The sequence below is a fragment of the Mycteria americana genome, chromosome Z (genome assembly GCF_035582795.1).
Source record: "Mycteria americana isolate JAX WOST 10 ecotype Jacksonville Zoo and Gardens chromosome Z, USCA_MyAme_1.0, whole genome shotgun sequence".
In the NCBI taxonomy this organism is placed as follows: domain Eukaryota; kingdom Metazoa; phylum Chordata; class Aves; order Ciconiiformes; family Ciconiidae; genus Mycteria; species Mycteria americana.
The window spans coordinates 79,776,722-79,789,180 of record NC_134396.1 but is presented as its reverse complement, the minus strand read 5'-3'; the positions used below and the strand labels follow the sequence as shown (position 1 = coordinate 79,789,180).

Below are 12,459 nucleotides of genomic sequence, written 5' to 3'. Positions count from 1 at the left end.
TCTTGGCTTCGGAGGAAACACAGATGGAGATGACCCAGTAGCAGCTGGGTGGCTGGTGCAGGTGCTCTGCTTCTGGCAGAGCTCATTGCTGCTCAGCAACCTCAGCCACCTGCCCTGGCTGAACACACCAGGCATGCTTTGTGTTCTGTGTCTGTGGGACTGATTCCCCTGGGGTCAAGCAAACCGAAATGTTCACTCACTTCTTCCTCCTCTCCACACTTCCCACAGCCTTGAAATAAGGCTGTCCCTTGTTTCATACAGTGCTCTGAATGCTGGGGAGAAGAGTGATGAGGCTGGGAGAGGAGGCTGATCGAGAGCCACAGCTCACAAGGAACCTGAGTCCAGGTCTGCTTTTCACTATGTTCCCCAGCACGAGGACTGGGAGCACATGGAGCTGGGAGGAGGCTGGTTTAAAACTGGTGAGTGATCTTCACACCATGCAGCGGGGACACCCACGGAGCTGGCCAGGGCAGGTGGCACCATGTGGCCGTGACTGGCAGGTCTGTGAACAGACCCTGCAGGCAGCGGGCAGGGGTGTCCCATCTGCCTCGTGGTTGTAGGTGCCAAGGGAATGGGACCATGGCAAGGCCCACGTGCGCCCCCCAAGCAGCCTCGCCACCATCAGGCAGGGACGGGCCAGCCGCACCCCTGTCTTGTCCCCCCACCAGCCCTAGCAGGCTGCACTTGCCAAGGCTTCCCCACCACCTCACAGAGGCAGAACCTGAGAAGAAGTTAAATTGAACTGGCTTCCTCATCATACATCTGTTCATACGTGGGGAACATACATTCACAATTTGCAGATGTGGCCAGCTGTGGCAGTGCTGTCACTGCAAGACTGAGCACAGGAGAAGTGTCTGGTAGAACTCCAGCAAAGTAACGTGACTGTGCTTGTTTAACACACTTTGCTGTTTTCAAAATGCAACAATCCTAGGCATCAAATCCTTGCCTTTTATTCTGAAAATCCCAGCTGGGTGTTTCCCTTTGCTCTGTAGTGACTTTTTCAGAACTGCTCCTCGAGTGCTGGCTGCACAGGAGGAGAAGAAAATTGCTGGTCTAGACCTAAAAGCTGCGACTGTGGCTCCCAACCACAGAAGACTCCCCAGGGCCCCCAAAGGGCTCAGTTCCCATCTGAGGAAGAACAGACCCCTTGCAGCAGACTGGGAAGGACTGCTGCGGCTGCAGGGGACTCCAAGAAAAGCTGCCCCTTTCAAGCAAGCTCCCAGAGGAAGCGGGGTAACAGTGGGAAAGGGGCTCACTCAGTCCTTATTCTTGGGAAGAAAACTTTGCAAGCCCAGAGCCAAGCCCCCTGCTGAAGAAAGTGAGGAACGAGCTGCTCGTGTCCTCAAGAGCATGGCTGGATGCTGCGGTGCTGCGTGCTCACTGTGCAGGATCCTCCTGCAGATGGCTTATGGGCATGCCCCCTACAAAACTGGAAAATGTCCTTCTTGACCCTTTCCACCCTTGCAGCAGGAAGGAGCTCGGGGATCACACTCAACATGCACGCATTCAAAGCAAGATTTCTGACAAGCTTTAAATGTGTTAAATTCCTCCTGCCACTGCAATGCAATGTTGTAGTCACCTTTCTCTTTTCTTTAAGGAAACAACGTCATCGGGGCACGTGGGCTTCAAACAGGGTTAGGGTTAGGGTTAGGGTTAGGGTTAGGGTTAGGGTTAGGGTTAGGGTTAGGGTAGGCAGCACGCAGGAGCAATCCAAGGAGTACGCCTCACTGATTGTTTCACCAGCTGGGGTGGAAGCTTGCTGGGGAGGACTGGCAGGGAGAGATGGGTTCCAAACCCCATTTATAGAAGTGGGACAGTCACTGCAGGAGAGACAGAACCCCCAAAGCCCCTGAAATGTGTTCATCCAGGCCTCTCCTGGCAGCAAGAGGCTTGGCACCGACTTAGGTCTTCCTTTGCACTAACACGTGTCATTGCATGCATGGGAAAAAAAATGAACTGGGGAGGGGATACGAGGCCAGAACCAGTGGGGGGTTGCAGAACCTCCCAGCTTGAATTCCAGTTTGCAATCCACTTCAGAGCAGTGCCCAGAATTAGTCACAGATACAAAAGGCAGCGCTGGAGATGCCGGGGGAGCCATGTAAGCCTTTTTTGCTTTTCTTTAGACATCTGAAGAGCAGAAACGTCACACCTTGGCACCAATTCACGAAGACCTTTTAACGCGTGCTTGGCAGTGGGCTGGCAGCAGCTCCCTTGGCAGCGGTGGGCCTGTGCCGATTCAGCAATTACCTCTCCTCCCTTCCTGGCTACATGCTGGGAGCTCAAGTACAGAACTGCCTGGCCTCTCACTGTGACCCCAGGAGCCAGGCTCCGAGGACAGGCGCTGCAGCAGCAGCTCCCTTACAGTATGACACATGCTGGCTAGCAAAATGCATGACAGTCCCGACACTGCAAGTGTGTTCTGAACCAGGGCCAAACACCATCCATCATCTGCTGAACGCAGTGGTGACATGACCGCAGGACCTGCAGCCCCCCCCAGTGCTGTGTGCTCTGCCATGCACCTGAGGGCACCCCGTTCTCAAATGAAATGAGCACAACACATTCACTGCTTCTCTTTAATGGCTACGGTGCAGTTACCTCACCACAGGCACTGCTGTCATGCTGCTGCAGAGGCGAGGAGGCACAGGACTGGTCTGCGAGGCTTCTCCAGGGGAAGGTAAGGCCAAGTCCTGCCACCCTACAGGAGCGGGGCTGTGGCCGTCACAGCAGCAGCTCATGGGGCATGGGCTCCCCTCGCAGCCCGGCCAGCAGATTGTTGGCTGCCAGGACCGCCATGGTGTTCCTCGTGGCGTACGTGGCACTCCCAACGTGTGGCAGAATCACTGCAGGGGACAGGGAGGGTTACTTGCTTGTTTCTTACGTTGGCTGACCTCTTACAGCCTCTTTCAGGGGTCTTCCCATGGCAGGGCAACCTGGGTCCTGCACCAGCCGCTGCTCCACCAGGAGCTGACATTGGACATGTAGCATGAAACAAAATCATCAGCCACTGAGGACTGGAAAAGACATCTGATAAATGGCTAACTGAGATATTTTTTAAGTCCTCCAGGCCAAAGACAGTCAGCCAAGACTGGGTCCTCCTTTCTGCATTCAGAATTGGTACTTGCCTTCCTGCATGGAGTCAGAGTCGGCAGTAGGTGTAAAATACTATCCCTGCGGCAGATGAACACACAGTGAAATTTGCACCCTGTTGCCTGATTGCCACACAGCTTTAGGAGGTTCTGCTCACTGACAGGCATGAACATTATCGGAGAAAGAGCCTGAAGACTGTTGTGAAATGTCATGGTTTACAGACCCCTGGGTGCACTGGAAAAGGCAAGTGTGGAGGCAAACAGCCCCTGCCGAACAGAGCTGGCACACTGTAGCACAGTCAGGGCAGGGATTTTTCTCTACCTACGTGAAAAGGCTCCTTTTATGCAATGTAAAGGAATGAGCCAAAACTGCTTTAGTGGTAAATTGTAACATTAGTAGTGGAGATTACTTGCCCAAGGTATGGATAAAAGCCTGCACTGCCATCTCTGTTTTATAACAGAGAGCATCTACAGGCAATGCAGAAGCCTGAACACCCAACACGCTGCTGCCCCAGGGCAAAAAGGCTCTCCCAAGAAGGACTGTGGGGCCACACAGTCTGGGAACCAGCCTGGGTTCGTTGTTCACTGTGAAAGTAATGTCAACACTTCTTCCTCCTCTACTTAAGACATGTTCCTCCAGCTGCTGAAACTATTTGGTAGTTTTGGGTGAAACCTCTGAGTAGTTTCAGAATCATCAAAGCCTCATTTCTGTGAAAGTAAATACGTATGTATTTATTTGTGTCTTGCTTGGTGTTGTTCCAGAGCTCTAAGATCTCTGAAGTCCTGCAAGTATTTCCAGAAAGTCTTTGCTTTTATCATTTCTCACACAGTCTACTATGGGAACCAACACAAACAATAAATAGTTTTTAGCAAAAAGATAATCAAAGCAACAGCTATGAACTTGTATTTCAGAAATGGACACTCAGTCATGGGCAGTTCCAAATTTTCATGGATGTCTCTATGGTTTCTTTTCGGAACAGACTTTTCCTACTCGAAAAGCCTCCTTCCTGGAGAGAGGACATCCTGCTGCTGCCTGCACAGCCGCTCTGGTAGTCTGCCCATACAAGTGAAGACGCACACACCAGATCTCATGCTTGGGGTGCAGCTTGAGCAGCCAAGGCACTCAGTGACACAAGAGGAAGCTGCTCTGGCCTGGCCCATGCCATCAACTCTGAGCAGGGCCGGCCACCCTGGTGAAGCCAAGCATTCAGGAAGCAGCAGAGACCTTGCCACTGCACCGGTGATGGGGTCACAGACAGTATCACAGGCGTTTACATTCTAACTAGAAAGCAGTGCCTTCTTGTGTTGCATTTCTGTCTCCTTTCTGCCTTGAGGGATACAGGCGAGCCTGTCTGGCTTCCATCTGAGTCAGTCCCGCTCAGTACCTGGCCTGACCCACACACTCCCTGTCTGCAGGAGGAGAGGAAAGCTCCTGGCCGTGCTTTACAGGGGACGGGCCAAGTTACTCACTGAAGGCCACATGAGGGAAGGCAGCGAACATGCCAGGAGCTTTCCCTAACTCATCCCAGGCTGCTGGCCAGCCTGTGGTGCCTGTGAGGATGGAGCTGCATTGGTGTGCAGCAAGGCCATGGGAAACAGCCCCCCACACAGCCCCTTCAGTCTGCAACAATGAGGATCCCAGGCACTGAGGACTGCTAACATCCTGCACTAAAACATCATCCTGCCCCACGTGGCAGCTCTCAGCAAGCTTTCAGGACAGCACCAGTGAAACTAACAGTGATCAGCTACTGCCCCTGGCTGCAGGTGCTCCTGCCTCCACTCCAGCAGCCTGGTGATGCTGAAGCACAAGAGCAGCGGAGGAAGCCCCTTCCTAACCGGCCTTCCTCATCCAACCTAACCTCCTCTGGAGAAGACATGCACTAGTCCGAGGACCAGCACCTTCCTACCTGCCTGATGCCCGTTAGTATCCAGAAAACAGGCTGCCTGAGCTTGCCCGGCTCCACTTTCCCAGTGAAAGTTGCCTTGGGCTGTCCAGGGGATGCAGCCAGACCATCTGCAAAGAAACCTCTGTTCATCCCATAGTGTGAGCACTTGTTGGCCTCTTCAGCCCAGGGCTGTCTAATTTGCTGACATCCGCTGGGAAACATGGATATCAGGACAAGTCCAGCACTTAAATGAACTGTGCTTCTGAGCACACGTGCTGAACCTGTGCCTGGCAGCCCAGGCCCACAGATGGGCTAGCTGGCAAGTCCTGCAGTGGCTGCAGTGCTCCCGAGGCCGAGATTCCTTGAGGCAGACTCAGCATGCAGCATTTTAGCCACATGGGAAGCTTTTTTAGCAGAATATATGCCCAGGGGCTTACAGAATACCAGAGCTTGGCAGGGCATGAGCAGGAATTTGGTTTCTCATTCAGGGACCTACTGGTATCAGACTCCTCCATGAATTTCACCTTATGCCTTGGCCCATCAAAAGGAGATCCATCAGGAAGGTGTTAAAAAATGAACCAATCTCAACTGCTTTCCGGAGAATTAAAGTATCTCCCATGCTTGGTTTATATCATGTTGATGAGGTCTTCCCCTCTAGCAGCTCCCTGCGTTGTACGGTGGCTATCTACAGTCTGCTTAAATACACTTGATGTTTCTGTCCTTCCACGTTTCAGTGCTTGTTCACACCAGCAGGCTAACGGGGACGGGGAATCCTCGTCACACCAGCTAGCGGGTCCCCAGCCATAAGCACACGAGGCACCTGAAGCACAGGCTGCCGGAGCAGAGCAGGGGCCCAGCTCCCCAGACGGCCACTTACCACAGTTCTTGAGGGAGAGCAGCGGGTGGTCAGTGGGCAGCGGCTCCGGTGTCGTGACATCCAGGCCCGCCGCTGCAATCTGGCCGTGGGCCAGTGCGTCATACAGGTCCTCCTGGTTCACCACGGCCCCCCTGACAAACACAGAGGGAGAGGCTCGTGCTGCTGCTGGGGGGTCCCTTGGGCTCCTGGGGGCATGTGGCCAGGGCACAGGCCACGTGGGACAGCCCGGGTGGTGGCATCTGGGTCCCCAGGGCTGCCTGAATGGAGGTTAGACCCTCTCTGGATGCGCCTGAACCTCCCAGTGCAACAAGCTGCTCCTGCTCCTGCTCCAGGCTGCCCACAGCGGGGAGAAGAGCTGGGTGCCTGAGCGCAGGACGACCCCGGGGCACCCATGGCAGGAGGCACAGGCAGCCTGAGGCGTCCCAGGCGGCTGGGCGGATGCTGCGTGTTGGGCCGCATGGTTCTGCCCTGCCATCGTGCTCTGCAAGAAGGCAGTGAGAATGGACGGCTACCACTGGACTCAGCCAAGTAGCCCGTCACAGCTGCCTCTGTCCCAAGAGCAAGGCTTCTGGCAGTCGCAGCCCTCTCGGGGGCAATCCCTCAGCCTCACCCTCCCGCCACCCAAGAGTTACCTGTCTGTCCAACCCACCAGGGTGGGACACAGGGCCCTGGGGAGAGGACAGAGGCTGTAGCCCCCTGAATAACTTATTCTGCCTTCGGCTTGATCCCAAGAGACCTTGGGCTGGAGGCACGAGGCCACACACTGGGCAAACGGTCCCGGCGGCTGCAGCCATGAAGGCTGTACACTGTCTGGACTCCCAGAGGAAGCACATCTCACAGCCTACCAGATCCCCCCTGCAACCACAGCTGTCAGCAGGATGACAGTCACCCCCCGTGCAGGAAACGGGGTTGTGATTACCTGCTTGTGTTGATGAACACAGAGGTCTTCTTCATTCTGCCGAAGAAGTCCTTGTTGCACATTCCGTGGGTGGCCGGAGTCAAAGCACATGTCACCACAACGAAGTCCGACTCTTCTGCCAGCCTCGTGAGTGGGACTGAGTGGAGAAACACAGGTCACAGGCCTGCTCAGGGACCTCACCAACACACCTCAGCAACCCTCTTATCCGTAAGGTTCGCCAGCAAGCGAGTGCTGCTCTGGAGAGACCTGGCCGACCCTTCTCCACAGACCGGGAGACACAAGGACCAGCAAACAGAAACCATGCACATTCCTACAGATACTACTGCAGTGTTTTGCTTTGCTTTTGAATTAAAATCAAGCCAAAGGGGACTCTAGTGATGCTTGCGCCATCTGGTCCTAAGGAGGCTCTGGTACGTATTTCATTTTTAGACAGCAAAATATGGCAGCAGCAGTTTATACCAGCATTAAATCTCTCTACATGGTACCTACAGATAACGACTTGTGCCACTTTCACTCCTGGAGGTGAAAGGAAAGTGCAAGGAGCAGGACAAGTTCTGCCAATGACTTTGTGCAAAAAAGTACCAACTTGAAATGCGCTGGCTTCAGAGTGAAAAATTAGCACTTGATGCAAGACTCGGGACTCAAACAGGGCCACAGAAAAGTCCCGTTCAGTAGCTAAGAGACATTCCCAGGCTTGGCTGGACTGTGACATGCATATTAAAGCAGGAGGTTAAAGCTGATCTTTGTTTCCAGCAACAACATCTACTCTCAGTAAAGATCTGCGGTCACCCTCAGCCTATTCCCTCCTTCCTGCAGGATGTCTCGGTACCCATCTCATGGGGAGAGATGGGTACCGAGACGGGTACCTTCCCCTCCTCCCAGGGGCAGCTGCCCTTGTCCCCTCCCTGTCTGTTACGTTCCACTTCCTTGTGGGAATGAAACTAACTGGAAATCACAAACGGATGGACACAGGGGGAAGATGAAAGGCAAGAGCAGCAGAAATAGCCATAGTCCACAATTATGGTGGGTGGTCAGTTAAAGCCCAGGCGTGTCCAGCCTTCTGGCTGGAACTGCCTGGCTCAAAGAAGGCAGGTTTCCCTCCCTGACATCCACCACTGCTGCATGGGAAGTGTTTGGGATTCGCTGTTCCCTCCCTTAATGCCCCCACAGCGGCTCATGCCAGCTACAGCAAGGAGCCGGCCAGTACCTCCAGCTTGCACCCAGCCTCCTGCTGGCCCACCCCCGTGGGGTGACACCTCCCCAGAGCCATCCCAGCCATTGTGCTCCGTGCTGCCCTGCAACGGACGACTGACTGCTGCCCCTGCTCCCGGTGCCTTTCTTACCGAACTCAGCTTCAAACTCTGCAGCACTCTCTGGTTTCGGGCCACTGCCAGTGTACAAAAACTTCTTGACCCCAAATGGCTTTAGACGTCGGGCAACTGCCTGTCCTAGGAGCAAGAAAGAAGACTATCCAGCCACTGGGCCAGTGCCTGCATGAGATGTGCACAGAGACTAGCGCCAGGCCGTGGGGGTCCATCAGGCCACTCCAGGCAGTCCATCCTTTGGCAAGCTTGCACTCGGTGCGGCTGATAGCACAGCAGCTAGCAGACCACATCGCTGACTAAAGGGTTGCTGTGGCGGGATCGCTCCTGCCAGGCTGCTTCCAAGCTGGACTATAGGGGTTGTGGGGTGGGGAGTGGATATCTTCTGCTGCTCCTCATGTGAGCAGGAATGAACTCCCCACCAGACTGAAACTGCAGAAAGGGGGCCGTGGGACGTTAAACCTGAAGCTACCCTAAGGAGCAAACTGGAAAGTGAGGAAGGAAATAGCTGCTGACAAAGTCCACAACTGAACGGATGACAAGCACGTCATCTTGGACTTTGTCAGGGCATTTGTTTAACTGAAAATCAAGAGGACGACGTCCAGTTTGCTGTAGCATTCAGATGTAGTGGTGCCTTTGAATGCTTTAAATTTTTAAGGTTTCGGCCTGATGTGTCAAGATTGCTGTTCAGAGAGGCTCTACACAGCTCTCCTTGTTGTTCTCATAGATTTTAAAGAGGTGAGCACTGGGGACACCACCTTGGCTGAACCTCCAAAACCACCCTGCCATCACTGGAGACACACAAATCCTGCGCCTTACCTGCACTTACCTATTCTCCCCAGACCTATGATGCCCACCGTACTATCAGACAGACCATAGCCACACATCCATAAGGGCTTCCATGTTGTCCAGCCACCACTAGCAGAGAGAGCAAGATAGATGTCAGAGAGCAGCAGGGGAGAGCCTGCTCATAGCCCAGTCCGGCATTTGGGCAAGTACACATTTGGGAGTGTACAGTGTTGCAGGTGGCCAGCCCCTCTGACACAGACAGATGATCTTACAGCCAGCCTCTCTGAGGTTCCTGTTTCAAGTGACCTTGGTGGTCTCCTGCACGCATCTGCTTGGTCCTTGGGTGCGCAGCAGCAGCAGCCTTGGGACTGATTTAATTTAGGCACCGCTAACCATAGCCCTGGAATGACTGCCAGTCAGTAAGCTCTGGACAGACCTTCCATGTGTGCCCTCCTCAAGGGGTCTGTGGTGGCCTTGGGTGCCCTTTCCCGCAGGTCCTCTACCTAGCATACAGAGGGGAGTTCTGCCCCTGTCACAGCCTCTGAGCAGCACGTCTCCAAAGAGTCACGGAACTGCAGGGGACTCCACCTTGGCCTGCAAGATGTTCGGTGCAAGCCGGGTGAAACTCTGGCCTCAGCCCTGTTTCATCTGTCCAGTGTGGCATGCTGTCTCCTGCAGGTCTTGACCCGGGGGCTGCCGGGCTCAGAAGCCAGCCCTTGCTCCAGCTGGCAGCTGCTGATACTCACTTCTTTACCTGCTCCACTGCCTCCGGCAGCCGGCGGCATGCAGCCAGAAGTAAAGCTACAGAGAGTTCTGCAGTGGCGTCGGTCAGGACATCGGGGGTGTAGCCCACACGGATCCCTCTGCAAGGCAAGCACAGGTCTCTGGGGCAATGCTGCCAGCCTCGGGGTGCTACCTCAACATTTCTGGGCAAGTTGCTGATGCTCCCCCTCTTCTAGGTATCTGCAGTACCACATGTAAGAGGACATCCCTTTTGGCTCCTCAGCCCTTCCTCCAAAGACTCTTCTCAACCGCAGCTGGGGTGGGGTTATCCTAGCCTTACCCCAGCATCCAAAGGCTCCTCTAGCCCCAGTTGGGTTGGGGGTGACCCTAGCCATACCCTAGCACGAGGGAGGTGCAAGTTGCAAACCCTGTCCAGCCCCGCGCTCCACGACAGTCCACCCGCCAGGCCCGTGCCAAAGCGACCTGCAGCTCTGCCGCCTCACGAGTGGGACAAGCTCTGAGCTTCGCCCTCCTTCCCCGCCGCCTCCCCCGGCTGGGCCCCATCCCTCACAGGGGCAGGGCGAGGGGCAGAGCAGGCGAGGGTTACCGCTTCTTAATTTCCTCCAGGGCGAGGTGGTCAAACCCCACGGACATGGTGCTGATGACTTTCAGGCCGGGCCCTGCAAGACACCACCAGCACGCGGCTGCCCAGCGTCGCCCCGGGGGGGGGCCGGGCCGGGCCGGGAGGAGAATGGGAGGGGAGCGGGAGGGGAACGGGAGGGCAGCGGGAGCCCGGGGCCGCAGCCAGCACCTACCGGCGGCCTCCAGCACCTCGCGGTCGATGCGGTCGGAGAGGAGGCAGAGCAGCCCGCGCTTCCCCGCCACGCCCGCGAGCAGCTCGGCCCGCGGCACCGGCTCCTCCGAGTCCCACTGCTGGACGCGGCACCTGCGGCGAGAGCGCGGCCCGTCACCGCGCCGCCAGGACCGGGACCGGACCCGACCCGACCCTGCCCCTGCCCCAGACCCGGCCCCGGCCCGGCCCGCCCCGCGCTCACCCGCCGGCCTGCGACAGGACCCGCAGCCCCTCGGCCGGGATCCGCCGCGTCACGAACACCGCCATGGCCGCGCCGCAGGCCCGGCCCGCGCCCGCCGCCGCCCCGCAGCGACCCCGGGCGGCCGCTCCGCTCCGCGCCGCGCCACTCCGCTCCGCCCCCGGCCCGGCCCCGGGCAGCGCCCGCGCACTGCGGGCGGCGGGCAGGGCAGACGGGGAACGCGCGGCTGGAGCGGCTCTGCAGCGCGCCCGCGCAGGGCGTGTGAGGAGCGAGGGCACAAGGCCTGGCTGCTGACCCACCACGGAGAGCTTACAGCCTCTGCAGCTCCTCCAGCCTACTAACGTCGCCGTTTCTTTCTCTGGATTAAGGCGTGCTTTCGGGCTGCGGGTGGACCAGCAGCTTGTCATAAGAACAGGTGGTAAATGACCATCAAGTGTCAGGTGTGGGTTTCCCCTTGCAGAAGCTTTGCCATGCTGACTGAGGACAGCAGCCCATCTTGGCCCTGGGAACCAGCTGTTTTGGAGGCCCGGGTGGGCGCTGGCACTCTGTACCGTGCTACCACCTCCGCCTCAGAGGAACCGTTCCTGCAGCACGTGGGTGACAGGACTCCAGAGCCAGGAGGAGCCAGCAACATCTCTGCCCCGTGCCAAGTCCTGCAGGGGCTGCTGGTGGGTCTCCCTCAAAAGAGCCACACCACATGCAGCCTCCCACCCCCTGACTTGCACAGGACAGGTGTCCCCAAGCCCTAGTACTAGCCACAGGAGGGAAAGACTCCCCGCCTCTTGAGACACTGGATCAGCACCCTGGGGAAGCGAGGGTCTGTGGGTACCTGGACTGCCTAGCCTGCAGGTGGGCATCCTGCAGGGCAGGAGCAGCAGCTTGGCTGGGACACTGATGGGGAGCATTTAAGGATGGGAGGGGGAAGGGAGCAGGAGATGGGACCTTTCCATAGGCCTTTTGGAGATTAGTAACTCCACTGGACTTGGTGTGGAGACTGCAAATCCCAAGAAATGGGAGTACTGATGGATGGCAGAGCAGACATACCCGCTGTGTTACAGCTTGCAGACGGCTGTGTTCAGAGCACACCTGCCACCGATCTGCCTGCCTGCTCTGTTCCTGTGATCTGGCAGGGGACTGAAATTTACAAGAGTCCTGCAGGGCTTTCAAAAGATTTTTTAAAACCTAAAATGATGTTTTACTAAAATCTGGCTGGATTCTTACAGATGTCAATGCGCTGGTGGCTCAAAAAAGCAGAACAGGCAAATGGAAGGACAGACAGAACAAACTGTTTGGGTGCATCCCTCTGTCAGTCATTCACATGTGTGTGTGTGCATACAGGTACACATGCCAATGTGGAGGGCCAAGCAGCCCTTGGTTCCAAGGGGGCACCCTGGTGTGGACGAGGTATACATTCATACACACACATACATGTATATGTGTATATATTTGCATACATTTATTTGGGTTCCTTTTGACTTTTTTTCAAATCCTTGCAACATCAGGGTATTATCCATGAGCCCTGGCATCTTCTCCAGAACTGGTGGAGGGGCTGCTACCAAATATTGCAAACTATGACACTGAACTCTGTCATCATGGTGATAATTTCATACCTTTGTACAAGAAGTACCACTCTAATGCTATAGTGTGTAATGCTGTATAATAGCATCACCAATCAGCCAAGGGCCTGGTATCTAAGTAAGCAAGGTGGGGCAGGAACTACATCCACCAGCTTTTAGACATGGCTTTGTGCCAGTGTCATTAAAGTTGGCTTGGTGATGACCTATACCACTTTTGCTGGGAGATGG

At 55.9% G+C, this 12,459-nt stretch overlaps 1 protein-coding gene across 1 annotated transcript; it reads right to left on the bottom strand.

The window, feature by feature from the left end:
• Positions 1-2,545: 2,545 nt before the first annotated feature.
• On the bottom strand, positions 2,546-10,776 carry GRHPR (glyoxylate and hydroxypyruvate reductase). The gene is made up of 9 exons (XM_075526300.1): positions 10,658-10,776; positions 10,418-10,548; positions 10,210-10,282; positions 9,626-9,742; positions 8,920-9,008; positions 8,112-8,216; positions 6,769-6,904; positions 5,850-5,980; positions 2,546-2,840 (listed from the first exon to the last, which is right to left on the bottom strand). Exons 1-9 carry the CDS (start codon positions 10,720-10,722, stop codon positions 2,719-2,721), a joined length of 969 nt encoding a protein of 322 aa, XP_075382415.1. The 5' UTR covers positions 10,723-10,776; the 3' UTR covers positions 2,546-2,718.
• Between the last annotated feature and the right edge of the window lie 1,683 nt (positions 10,777-12,459).

Excerpts from the sequence above, each read along its gene's own strand:
- GRHPR (XM_075526300.1), bottom strand. The coding sequence starts at position 10,722 with ATGGCGGTGTTCGTGACGCGGCGGATCCCGGCCGAGGGGCTGCGGGTC. Across the intron at positions 10,549-10,657 it reads GTCCTGTCGCAGGCCGGCGG|GTGCCGCGTCCAGCAGTGGG; the intron begins GTGAGCGCGGGG and ends CTCTCGCCGCAG. Across the intron at positions 10,283-10,417 it reads CGAGGTGCTGGAGGCCGCCG|GGCCCGGCCTGAAAGTCATC; the intron begins GTAGGTGCTGGC and ends GGTGTCTTGCAG.